This window comes from Malurus melanocephalus, unplaced genomic scaffold (genome assembly GCF_030028575.1).
Source record: "Malurus melanocephalus ecotype Western Australia unplaced genomic scaffold, MMel_1.1 scaffold_130, whole genome shotgun sequence".
NCBI classification, from domain to species: domain Eukaryota; kingdom Metazoa; phylum Chordata; class Aves; order Passeriformes; family Maluridae; genus Malurus; species Malurus melanocephalus.
In genome coordinates this window covers 176324-190088 of record NW_026623362.1, presented here as the reverse complement: position 1 = coordinate 190088, position 13765 = coordinate 176324, and the positions used below count along the sequence as shown (strand labels likewise).

The 13765-nt window shown below is 40.6% G+C and overlaps 1 protein-coding gene across 5 annotated transcripts in view; it reads left to right on the top strand.

Moving 5' to 3' along the window:
• The first annotated feature begins 651 nt into the window (after positions 1-651).
• The window catches only part of SGCE (sarcoglycan epsilon), a 33625-nt gene continuing 20511 nt past the window's right edge, over positions 652-13765 (top strand). For 2 of the 5 annotated variants that reach the window (XM_057370658.1, XM_057370657.1), the window contains exons 1-3: positions 652-833; positions 9446-9550; positions 13389-13511. In XM_057370658.1, the coding sequence (XP_057226641.1) occupies positions 722-833; positions 9446-9550; positions 13389-13511 (340 nt within the window). In that variant the 5' untranslated portion in view covers positions 652-721. The remainder of the gene's footprint in view (positions 834-9445; positions 9551-13388; positions 13512-13765) is intronic. The other 3 variants (XM_057370656.1, XM_057370654.1, XM_057370655.1) reach the window with 2 other exon arrangements.

Sequence of the window (13765 nt, the reverse complement as noted above, 5' to 3'; positions counted from 1 at the left end):
GTAAAACTGTTTCTTGTCCATTGCTTCTCATCCTCTCGCTGGGTGATACTGAAAAGAGCCTRGCACAACCCTCTTGGCACCYGCCCCAGAGATATTTGAMATGCAYTAATGAGATCYYCTCAGTCTTCTCCAGACYAAAGAAGCCCACCTTGGCAATCTCTCCTCCTGTAATCACCTCCGTGACTTTCGGCTGGACCCTCTCCAGTAAGATGGGGTAAGGTGTTCAGAAAGCTACTGTTGCAAGGGCACAGCACACTCGTGCTCCAGACAAGCCTGCGAGGTTTGGTAAGCCGCCCTCCCCTGCCCCGGTTCCAAGGGAGGGCACAGGACTAGGCTGGGCTGGGCGAGGCACCCCAGCCCTGTCTCGCCCCCTCCACCCGGAGCACCACGGCTCCGTCCCGCCACATCGGCACCGCGGGGCAGAGCGGAGCAGCTGCCACAGCCACAGGGGCCACAGCCGCTCTGCCCTCAGGGGAACCGCGTCCCTCAGACCCCGCTTCCCTCGGAGCCCGCACCGCGAAGCGCCGCTCCCCGCGCCCGCCCCACTATGGCGGCCAGAGGCTCCTCCCGGCATGCCCGGCATTTCCCGGCCGCGCTGCCTGGAGACGGCCGCCGGGGCGGGGCGGGGAGGAGCGGGGCGGGAAGGGGAGGATGCTGCGGCCGCCGCGGGGCGAGGCGGCGGTGGCAGCGGCAGGAGTAGCGGTACTTGGCGGCGCGGAGCATGCGGCGGCGGTGGTGGTGTCGGCAGCAGCAGGCGGAGGAGCGGGGAGCGATGCGGTGCTGCGCGGCGGGGCCGTGGCCGCACAGCGCCCTCACCACGCTCCTGCTGACAGGTAGGTCACGGCGCGTCTCCCCGCGGCGAGCGGGCGCGGGCCCCGTCAGCAGCGGCCGGCCTGCGCCGGGGTGCCCCCTCTGCCCGAGCTTCGCGTCCCCTCCYGGCGGCACCGCCCCCGCCTCGCCCTCCGGCTGCGGCTCGCTGMGCGCCCCGTCCCCGCTGCTCCGTGYCCSTTGTCAGTGCGGGGGCCGGGCTGTCCCAGCATCCCCCCGAGCCGCGGCCCCCGGAGGACGCTCCACAGGCGGCGCGGGGATGGCGGCCTGCGCACCCCATCCCCACAGCGCCGCAGCCCCTCCCGGCACGGCGGAGCCCCGGGCTGAGGGAGCCCGGGGAGGGCGGGTGAGGCCGGGGCGGGATTGCTGGCAGGGCGCGGGAGCCGGGCCTGGCTCAGAGCCGCTGGATCGTGCGGGAGGCTCCGCTCCCGGGGACTCGGCCGGGCCCGCTGCTCTCCTCCGCTCCCTCGACCTCGTGCCTGACGGGGGAGATTGCTGTTTTGAGTACGAGGATCTCTTTTGCGTTGCCCCTCTTCTCCCTTATTTCCCATCTTGACCGCTTAATCCGACTGTGCCAGAATTAAGAAATTAGAAAAACTTTCTATCCTGGTCCCAACAGCRTGAAAATAATAGCTTTCATGCAGTAGGCAGGTTTCACACCCACAAGRTTCTGCACAGTGAAGTACATCAGACAGATAACACTTGATAGCAGCCCAGCCACAAGACTGCCTTGGTGAGACTTGTTACACCAAAGAGCAAGTTAACAGCAAAAAATCTGTTTAGGTTATTTTRAGTTCTGAGAGGTCAGTGATGTGTCATCTGTAAGCAGTCTGCTCTCTATCTTCTTGAATAGTATCTAGTACGCTTCTAATACTTCTTTTACTTGCGGCCATACTTGTCCTAGGCTKTTGGCAGCAGAATTGACATGAAGCACTGGATATATTAAAGAAGTAGTAAGAACTTAAGTGTGAAGTTGTTCAATGTGAGGATAAAACTTCGCATTTGTTAAATGCAAAACACTGCTTCCCCTTAAGTGGAAATTTTTCCTGCCTCTTCTGCATCCCCCTCCACGACTAGTTGTGGGATAGCAGCCAACCAAGAACTAGGACACTTTAGAATAAGCTTTCAATATMAGCTGAAATAATGTATTTTAAAAAGGTCAACTAACATGACCTTCTAGAAGGTGACTTGTGAGCTTAATCCACAAGTTCCTTCCTGGCTACATGGTAAGGGAAGAGGTCTTAAGGTTTTTTAGTGATTACTTTTCCACTTAGACCTTTCTGAGGCTGGTTAAGTTAGATTTCATTAGTTAAAACAGAAGAATGCTTGGTTTGAAACTGATGTAAATAAGAAGGCATGAAGGTGTTCAGTTATATTCTTTTAAGAGATATCTATATAAAATTTACTCTTTGTCAAGGTTGAGATTTTTGGTATGTTCCATCTGAATGAAACTCAGGAGCTCACGTGAGTTCTCCATTCTCTTTAAGTAAGGAACTTCCAACTTTGTCTGCTGGCTCCAAGAAGAGCCATAGCCCAGCATGAAAATCTATTCTTTTGGATCCTGATCTTAAGCAGACCCTACAGTATTACACTGTTACTTAACAAGGCAAAATACTTCTTACAGACAAAATGGCACATGAGAAGTAGCATGGKATTTATAAATAGATTTCTTTTAGTGCTCCTCAACTAATACAGATTASTTTTTTCCATTTCTGTTGTAGCACTTGATCTACAGAAGAAAGTTGATTATGCTTTTTGCATTTCTTAAAAATGTATGAAAAAAGGCTTTTTTGGARGATAGCTGCTGTCAGAAGGGTTGTACCCCTCTCACTCCTTCCTATCTTCCTTGTGGCAAAACATTATTTCAAAATCCAGGGATTTCAAGAGAATTAACAATTTATAGGGTGTAAGAATGATTTCAGAAAACTTAACAGTTTCTGCTAGGGGTCTAGTATAGTACACAAATGGAAGATACTGACTCAAACGCAAGCTGATGATCCTCCATGGCTGGGAAAACATGGGTCTTTGTTGTGAGAAGTGACATTTAGAATTAAGCATTTCTAATACAAACTAGTTAGCTGTTCTTTGACTCTAGCTTCATAATAACAGACTTCCTAGAAGTTTGCCCAATTACACTAGTAGAGATGTCTGTCAYTGGTTTGGCACAGCAATGAATTGCCCCATGTTCAGTACCTGYAAAGAGAGTAGTTATCAAAACATTGTTGGAGTGACTGTGGCCGGTGGTTTTGCCTTGTATTTCTGCACTTCAAGAGTTAGTTRTCAGTACCCATGTTGTCCCTGGGAYCCCTGTTTTATCCCAGGAATRGGGTGTTRYAGAGCRCTGGAGTCATATTCCCCATTCCCTGTAAAGGGGTCAAAATGGGGAAGAAGCTCATTAGTTCTCACTTTGTAAGCTGTGGCTATGTGGCCACATTAATTTGTCATAAAGCTGCACTGCTGCCAGAATGCATTCTCCAGCCCTTGCACAGCTCGGGATTATTTACTGCTTCCCTTGTTGATAAATAATTTGTACAGTGATACTGTGGATTGGGTAATTCAGCTGAAAACTAGTCCACCCACAAAAATAGTTCACTGAAATGTATGTAGTGACCAGGACTGGTATGGGATCATTTCCAYGGATGCGTGTTAGGTGATGAAGAATGTGCTGGGAATACCTCCTTTCAGCAGGGCTGCAAACATGCGGGTTTGAAACAGCTGTGAAATCACTGGCTGGGGCGGGGATTCAGGAGGCTGAACCAGATCCCTGCACTTGTCCTGCTGTTGACAGCAGAAGTGCTGTTGGCAGCACTCCMCTGCTCAGCCGCACCCTGCACAAGGAGGCAGAACATTTCACAGATGGTCTGGTGTTTTCACACCGACACCACAGCACACCTACCCTTTTATCTTTTGTGGGTGCAACCATGAGGGCAAAGGAAGCAGGTTTCCTTCAGAGAGCCTCTGAATGTCTGTCTGCCTATAAAGATGCTGCCTGTACTAATCTGAGCCAGGTCGATACATAAAATCTACCATCAATAGGTACTTACTTGAGTAAGTAATTACAGGAGGGGAAAGGTAGCCATTCCATTAATATGCTTTTCATTACAGAAACRCATTATTTATAGGCAGCTCAGCTTGCATGAAGACGTCTTAGAGGTCCTAAAGCCAGACAATAAGAAGTTAGCTTTATAACAGGAGATGTAACTGTTCAGTGTGCAGAGAGGCTTATTTTTGCTCCTTAATGTTTTTAGATCTGGTCAGAAGTTTATTAAAGTACTTCAGGAATTGCATCACCAAAGTAAAATCCTTTCTTTAGAAGACAAATTATTTCCAATCAAGCTAAGAAAAAAATAATTTAAAACTGAGACAAGAGTATCTCTTTTTCTAGTATCTGAAGAGCTTTTGAACTTCTCCCGAATAGATAGTGATAAAATTACAACAGTCACTATTGGTGATGATTACCTTCCTTGTCAGACTTCTAGAGGAGAGGAGGGAGTGGCTAGGTTTGATTACTTCCATAGGAATTTGAAAGGCACAGAAGAGACAAGAAACCAGAGAATTCAAATATTAATTTCCCTCCAAATCAACTAAACTGCTTTTGAAATAACTAGTGTCAAGACGTATCAGAACTAAGATGTGCTCTAACCTGAGTTTTTATGTGAGAGTCTTACTAAAGTAAGTGTTTTCAATGTGAAGTAGGGCGCTACGGATTGAGAGCTGAAGGCATGGGTTTCAGTATTCACGGATAGGTATAATCCTGTCGCAATTAACACAAACATGTTACAAAAGTTGAAATGATACATTGCTTTTTTAATRGCATRGTTTTGATGCTCATTATGTAGTGAWTGAAAATAYGGTTTATGTGAACATGGTCTCTGTCTAAATGTTGTTRCARTTGCAACACAAACAACCAAAGTGTCTTTTAAATGTAGGTTATTTTAGTGACAGTCCATGCCATGAAAATGAGAAGTTAGAAAGAACAACCTACTTAGCAGACAGAAATCTTAGCATCTTGRTCTCAATTACTTTCCTGAATTCCTTAGTCTTTCAGAACAATTGCCACCTCAGAAATTTGGAATGCAATTTTAGGGATACTCTGTTAATCCGTATCAAAAGATGACCTGGAATAGCAGGCTTACAGGGTGACATGGTCATACCCCTTGGGTCTTGAGCTGGAACCACAGGAACAGACAATGTTTTCCTCACCTTCCTGGAAATGATARCCTAATTTGGTTCTCTTGTCAGGCCTGCAGTAGGGGGGAGAATGGTGGTGGGTAAATACTGCTATTAATAAATCATGAAGGTTTTGTTCTCCCAGTAGATAATTTATAGCATTCCCATGAAAGCAAATGCTGAAGTTTAACAATGAGACTCACAAATGCTTTATTCGGTTACTTTTCTTGAATGATTTAGGAGAAATGTTCAGATGTTACAGTAATCAGTGGATAGCACAGGAACAGATGGAAAATCGTTGCCTACTAAAGAAAGATAAATAAGAATAGAGCTGAGAAACATTTYTGTTTGGACTTTTAAACAGTTTGAATAAGTGGAATGTAGAGGGACCTGAGCAATCCACAATGGAGAACTAACACAAATTAATTCCTCTTTCTTATGTAGTAGATGTTGTTGAAGAAGGTTAGAAAATATCCAGTCTCAAYGTGAATTTCCACTGAGAGAATACGCTTTAATTCATAGTAAATTTCTGCCATGTATTACATAGCAGGTAAGAGAACATTGCATGGAAGTTGGAAGAGAAGGGAGAATATGTGGATGCTGCAACTTCTGCCTCCTTCAGTGGGTGATGTGACCAACTGGGCAAGTATCCAGTGCGGACACCAGTGGACCCTCAGTAACTGCCTGGCCACAGGCTCTGATTTCAGCTTTGGGCCAAGCACCTTGGTGCAGATGTTTCTCTCTTCACAGATGTTTTGTTTCAGCTCGTGGTGTGGTGTCAGTTTCTAACTGTTTGGCTCTGTTCTCGGCAGCCCTTCAGAAGAATGTTCCGTGTATGGATCTGTGCTTCCAGCTCAGAATGCAGGAAGGAGGACTTAGCCAGATGGGATATCCAGTAGAAGAGTGTAAGGGTAGCTTTTTGGAGCTGGGTTGTGCCCTAAGAGAGTAAGGGGCAGTGTAAGCAGGCCCGAGGTCCTGAGCTGTGGCATCAAAGTAACAAGCACATGTTTATGTCAGGTCCCAGGGGAAGGTGGAGGTGTMGGAGAGAGAGGCAGTGCTGGCTTTTGAGAGCTGGAGCTGTGTGCTGCTTTWATGGTGGGAGAGATGGGCTTGAGATCCTACTTGAAAGAAGGAATAAGATGGGTAAAGGTGCAGGATACTGTGTTGAGGTCAGAGTGCAGTAAAGGAATAGGGAAGGTGAGGTTGGTCCATGAGAATTCAGATCCTTTTCTGAATGTTAGGAGGTCAGAAATTGTTGTGAGTGTGAAATTGTTGTGAAATCTGTTTAATATTCAGTTGTTAAATATTATGCAAATAAAAAGGGGGGGGGGGAAGTATGAATTAATATAAATATAATTTTTATTTATAAACCAACACAATTATAATTGAGGAATAATTAAAGGAAAATGTAATTGCTGTAAAGAAGAAAAARCTAATATTTCACCTGGGCATGTTTGAGTACCAGGCACAGAATTATGAGTTGCTCCTGCTGATAGAGGCAGTGGTGTGTTCTCCAGCAACTGTGGCAACACATGTAACAAACTGAAGAGTCTGACACTTAACATTTTTTCACTGTGAGTACAAGGCTGATTAAATTAATTCTAAACTGTCTCTTTGATAAAATGCATAGTTTGAATCCCTMCATTCTGTAGTATAAGGTCTCTTTTGTCATCCTTTAATCATATTCAGATCTTGCTGGAGCCTTCATTGTGTTGYCAGTGTGCTTCTTGAAGGCTCTGCTAGACAGAGCATTTGAACAGTGATCATATCTGCGTCAAGTACRAAAATAAAGTCTGCCTGTTCCTCCTTGATGTTGCTGTTTACACGTCAGCTATTGTAGCCAGTGTTCTGCTGAAAGCTCTGTTCAACCTGACTTTCATCTCTAGGCAGTTAGCCAAGCTGAGCATCCCCGACTTGTGTGCTTGCAGTGTGTTTGGCATGCTGCTGCCTTTGTTCCTGGGGTGCAGTTATATTTCATTGAACGGCATATCACTGATCACTTTTTTACCAGACAATGCAGGCTGTTCTATTATCTCTATTGTTTGTCAGTCTCTGAGCCTTTGTTTTTACCTGCAGATTCTATCATTATATTTTATACATACAAATCATTCTTTATCTCCCTCCCCATCTCTCTCTCTGTCCTGTTTCTTCCCCTCCTCCCCAGCTGCATAAAGCTAGTGCCAGAACTTTGGGAGACCCACTAGAAATCTCATATAATAAATTAGCTTTTTAGTAGCCCTATTTTCTTGCTTCTCACAYGTGTMATTTGAAATCAAATTGATGGTGGTRTATATGAAAACATCACACTGTAAACTTTAGGATGTGAAAACAGGCATASTCGTTGCTTTTCCAGTGCCCCTGTGAAATGCAGCACAGCACAGAAGGGTGGACAGGTAACTTCTTCAATCTGCACTGCTAGACGCAGCACAACTTGGAACCCAAATAAAAAATTCTTACTGATCACTTACGTTGAAAAACATGTTATAGAACTTTTTTTTGTCTTTTTTTTTTTAATTTGCATTCAAATATGCTAAAATAATTTTTTATCTACTTTCTCAATCAAAAGTATGATTAGCTATATTGCTAAGGATAATGTCATTATTGCTGTCTTTATCAGGAAAAACGTGTGGGTACACCAAAAGTGTCTAAAAATGCATTAAATCCTTAATAAGGATTAAATAAGGACTGCCATAAGTGTAATAATTTTGACAAGAASTGTGATAACTCTAATACTATTCTCTATTTAATAATTCAGTATTCTAATCTTGTTTTTTGTTTTGTCTGATACTGGTATTGGTGCTGGCTTGTAGCTCACAAGCCTCTGATTGCCCAGCTCATCCCATTGAAATAATGGAACAACTTTATCTGACCTTTTAAGGAATTTCTTGGRTGTTCAAAGAACTACTAAAATTGACACTAAAAGTCCTATGCAGTGCTGAATTTCATAATCCCTAGGATGGTATTATATTAAGACTTGCAATATATGCAGATCAGTTCAGCAGGGAAAAAGCTGTCCATTCTGCAAGACCTAGATAAACCAGTGGATGTAGATAATACCATTTTGTTAAATTAGATCCTTCGTATGTATTGAAAGTCTAAAGAAACTTAACAGAAATTTATAATTTAGAAATGTTATTATGCTGGTATGGTAATTATTACATTAATTAAATTATTACATTTAAGAAATATTGAAAATGAAAACGGCAATTTTTTATTGCACTTCATCCTCAATTCAGTTTTAGAGGTTTCCTGTAAATTATCATTAATAAATATTACTCTTACATGTGTAGATTGMGTGTGGTGTATCTTCATTACTGCTTAAGCCAGATCTGTTTGACCTCCTGAATTCTCTTTGGAGAATGTCCAATATTTGATAGCTGCCTGGTGTAACAGGYCAGAAATTTCCACAGATGTTTTAAGCTTCTTTCAGGTACTTTGCATGGTTGCCAAAAARTGTTCATTTCTTCCTGCAAACTGGTGTATCTGTACACAAGTACTGCTACTTGATGTTTCTGTTATTGTTGTTTTTACAAGGACAGTAAGATGCTAATCCAAAAACATCTTTGATCCCGGGTTTGACATGAGTTCTSACTCTCAAAATTTTTTAAAATAAAAATACATAATTATTATGGTCACTTTCCCTTTCTTAGCATCTGACTGCAGTTCCTTCCCTCTTCACTTTCAGTTGGCATATAACTGTGCAAACAGCTGATATACTTATTATTCATCACAGAAGARTAGGAACAAAAAGTGGGAAATGAGGAGGGAGCTTTCTCAGGCACTTCTGCTGCCAGTGAAATGGAGTCTTTCTGTCAGCTCCACAGCTGCTTTCTGTCTCCAGTAATCATTTACTCCTCACCTCATTCCACCTTCAGCTGCATGTATCCAGCTGATTTCAGKCTGTGTTCCAGTTGTGTGGGATGTAGACAGCCATTTTTAATATTTATTTTTGTCAAAATTGATTATTGGTTATGCCTGCAAGGCAATCAGCCCCATTCATCTTTATATAAGCATCATTATAAAAGCAAAGCTTGGTTGTATTACTTTTCTTACTTTGACCATAATATATTATTCCAGTGAAAGCTACTTTATATATGTTTTTACCTGTATGTGAAGTTTTGCCAGTTCAAATACATTTATTAGAGAATGCCCTTCTTCATCTTTGTTATCAGTACAGTTATGTCAGCARAAGTGTCTTCAGAGGTATAAGCATTTAGTGTGAACTTAGCTTATGTGGAAAACAGGTGTCAAAAAGGTGACTGTCAGAAAGATTATTATGAGTTTATATATTCAAACCAAACACCTCTTATATTTTTAACCTGTAGTTTCTAAATTCTAACTAAAAACAAAAGATGGTGTAGAWGGCATCTGATCCCATTTGATCAGATTATTTGTGGAAGTCTGTTGATCTGACTAATTTATTTTGCATTTGTTTTATTCTGAAAAGCTTTTTTACTAAGCTCTGCTGATGGCTATAATGGAASTGTTAACTGGACGACTAAGCGAGCCCACAGTTATATTATCAGCAGAATAAAGGCTGTTCAGAAGAACGGTGAGTTTAGGTTGTGGATTTACATCCCATGTTGATTCAAGCAAACCTGCTTTTAATATTACTCTTGCTTTTCCAATCATGTCTTGTTTCAAGAATAGGGTCCTATTTTCAGGTAAGTAATTTGGAAAACTTTATGTTTCTTCAATCTTCAAACATTCACAGACCTACCTGCGTGTTCTTGTTAGTCTTCCCTGATTTTCCTGTTACTATAGCTTTGCTTGAAATAATGGCTGTGTTTATAGCTAATACTGCACATTTTCTTACAATGGCTGGTTGCTTGAAGGTACCTCTGCMGTTTCTTTAATACAATAACTTGTTYGTARCAATTTAAAAATATCTTCTCAAACAAAAATGTAAAAAGACTATTTTACTGTCATTTATGCAGGTACACATAAAATTTTGTAGCTAGTGCAACTGGCTGAGAAAAAGGTTTGCACTGATTGCTCATCTAGGCAGGCAATCTGGATTTGCCTCCAGATCAAGTTATTTCTGGGATTATGCTTCATCTGCTGAATATCAGTGGGTAGAGAACCAATTGAAATTTCCAAAAAAAAAACCCTTCCACATGAATTCTTTTCTGGTGATCATCAACATACAGGCTGCAAGCAACATGGTGAATCTTTGAAATTTCTGGAGATGGRGGTCTTCTGTTTCTGATAATAGGCTCTGGGGTGCAGGTTGATAAAATCCTGTCYGAATTCCTTGCTGTGCTCATGTTCAAGACCTACAAGGAGATCTTGRGATTTACAGAAAGCCCTCCAAGCAATCTGGAAACAAGAAAGAGGAGAGCAGTGCTGTTGAGGTAGCTGATCGTAGCAGGGATCTAATGTATTCCTATGTAATGAAGATTTTTGTTTTCCCATGATTAGCTTTACAGAAGCTTTTCACAGTCCCTGAGATTTTTATCTACTACAGGGAATTTGCCAAGGTAGTTCACAGTTGGCAGTCTGCTGTGTTGGATTAGAATCTATTTGTTAAGGCTATTCAATTTCATCCCTAGATCACCTAAGATGATGATTACACATTCATCTCCAGTCTCAGTCTTACTAAAATGATCATGGGTTTTAAAAGCTTGTGAAGAAGGTAGCATTTCACTTGTTTCATTATTGAAAAGCTAGTGATAGCTGTAGTGGGCTGAAGTCTCATCATTTTCCTTCTGAATTTGAAGAAACTTTATGCAGGAAAACAAGGAGGGCTTCTCTGCCAAAGGGTGCAAGAACTTTTGAGTTCTTACTCTCTATACTTGTGTCATTATGATGTATTTGTCATTGCAAGATAAAAGTATTTCTAGGTTTTTTTCCTTCTGGGAGATGTTTCTAGACTTCCACCCAGGTCAGTGTTGTATGTCTGCATCAAATCCTTACTGGCATACTTATTTCAGCAGCAGAGAATGTCTCATTGCTAGGAATGAGCAGGCATTTAGTGGTGGTAATAGGCTTCCTGTAGCAGGCAAAATGTTACTTTTTTTTTTTTCYTGCTAATTCTATTGTGCTTCTTTATTTGTAAAACTATTTCTTATGGAGAAAAAAAAAATGCAGATTGCTTTTTCACTGTTTTTCTTGTTTGAAGTAGATTTTGATAGTAGAGGAAAGCATCAGAAATGGAAAAATGGACKTTTCTAGGTACTTGTTACATTTGCAGCTGCCACCGATTTATGCCAGCTCTTCTATTAATATTAGTATACTTTCTCAGCTTTTCTTGAAAATATTTTAAAGGGAATTAATTAATTTTTTTGTGCTGTTTACAGCTCATTCATAGMGTTGAGTGCAGAAGTTTTTTGGATAATCATTTACTAATTTTAAGTAAATAAATCAAAGAGCTATGGTACTGTACTTAAATGGACATCATGAAAATTATAGTAATTGGTTTATTAACCACACAGAATTGTAACAATTCAAATTTCAGGACCATTTTAATTTTGTCACTAAGATAAAATTATTAAAAGGGTGCTCCATTCAGTATTGTGTTAAAAGTGGTTTTCAAATATGGGAAAAAGCAAATGCTGTAGAATGTGATCAATAGTATATCCAGAGCTTGAGYCTATACATTCTGCAATACAAAGGTTGAAAGTGGGAAACATGTAACTAAATGTGGAGATCTGTATTACAGATGTTTGCAATCATCTGAGCTGCTTCTGCTGTACATGGAGATCTAGTCAGTGTGGCCTGGAATCTAGGACATGATTCATCTCATTTTACAGGAGCTATCAAATAAATCAAGCCCTAGAAGCATCTGTTTCTTCTCCACTGACTATAAAAGGAGCCTGACAAACTCASTGGTGGATGTTGTTTCTGTAGGCATCTAAAATTAGGTGAGAGAGATTCCACTCAGAGTACGTGGTTCGAGGGCTGGAATGCCTGTGATTAATACCTAATTAGTGKTGCTTTTTTAAGCAGATCTCAAGTAAGAAAGTTGGTGTAATTATAAGGCTGGAGSAAATTATACCAGGATTTAAAAATTACAGCAGGATGAAGAAATTCCATGAGCTTTATCCACATTTCAAATGTGTCCTGCTTATTGATCTAAGTGTTGAAATTATCCCTGCTAGGACCTACAAGTTCATTCTTATGAGTTTGTTACAATGACTCTGAACTGTCTTTCGGAGTCCCTCTTCCCAGTGACAACACCTTCATGCTGTATGGTGTATARTTTTTGTTTGGAGATGTGATTTCTCATAAACCTTTTTCAGATTGGCAGGCAAGGCCAGTAGCTGTGTAGGGTTATCTGTGACTTACCATCCTTATTTACTGCTTTTGTAATCTCATCTCAGTGATGGAATCTGTTAGCAATGACCAATTCTTTCAGGGCATAGATTTAAAATTYGGAATATAAGCTACAATCAGTCTTACAAAGATGCCATGAGAAACACTTGTTAAATCAGTATTCTTTGTTTATGCTTACATTTTGAAACTTGTTGATGAAGTGGTTTCTTATCCATCTAATTCATTGTAATGATATCTTTATTCTTCTAAGTCATTAAAATATGTATGTAGTTCTGTGTCAAATGTTATACCGAAAAAAGACAGGCCTTGTCAATTAATTTTGTATTAAATAAAAGATAGCTTATTCCTTTTACATATGCTGATTGTTCTGGATTAAATTTCCTTTAGGTTTTTAATTCTTAGTCCCGTAAAACATGGCTTCATTTTTTTTTGTTTGGAATCAGTTTCATGTGACTGGCCTATACATACCCGTGTCCTTTTGTTTTATCCTTCAAGACAAGCACAACATCTTCAGTAAAGAGCTCTCTAACTAAAGTTTGAGATGTATTTTATCTGAGCCTGGTGATCTCAGCTTAGCTTTTAGAACTCATAAAACTCAGCTGAAGTGAATTGCTGTGTCCTTTTCTGCACAAGTGAAAAACCTGCAATTTCTGTTCAGTAAGGACTAAGAGCTGTCRATTGGTAACGTTCTTCTGTATTCCTCTGTTACTTTTTATGTAAAATACCAGGAAACCAGGAAAACATGATTGTGTAATTCATGTAATGTATTTTTATTAACTTAATATTACAAATAAACCAACTATAAAATTACAATAGCCTTCCTCATTTTTTAATTGCAATAAAAATAAAGAGCTTATTCAACTTTCGAAATCTTAACATAGGCAGTTTTGTTTATTGCAGTCTTGAAAGGGATCCTGTTGGGCAAAGAGAGGGTTTGCTCTGTTTTCTGTTCTTAAATCTATGTAACTTTTTAAAAAATGTTATTAACAGGTGTCTAATATKTGTTGCTTTCCTTCTCCCAGATGCCTGCATTGCTGTTGAAATGCATGAAGTTACCTAGAGCATGTCTCATTTTTGCCTTTTTTCTGTCTCTTATCTCTCCTTCTGCTTTTCAGTGTACACAATTCTGTCTAAGGTGCACTCTGATCGGAATGTATACCCTTCTGCTGGAGTTCTGTTTGTTCATGTTTTGGAGAGAGAGTACTTTAAGGGGGAATTTCCTCCTTACCCAAAGCCTGGTATGAGATGCTAAGATCTTCCATATTATATACAAATAGAATAAAAGTATTTTATTTATTATTTATTTAGCATACCTTGTGGTTCAACATTTAAGATAAACASGATAGGTTTTAGTTTCTATTGAAATATCTTCAAATGAAAAARATGTGTAGTYCTACACTTTTAAAATATTCTAGTTYGTGATAATTTGTGAAAAGATGTATATAATTGTGTATTGTGAAAAAATGTACTTAATTTGGGAAGGTGAAATAAC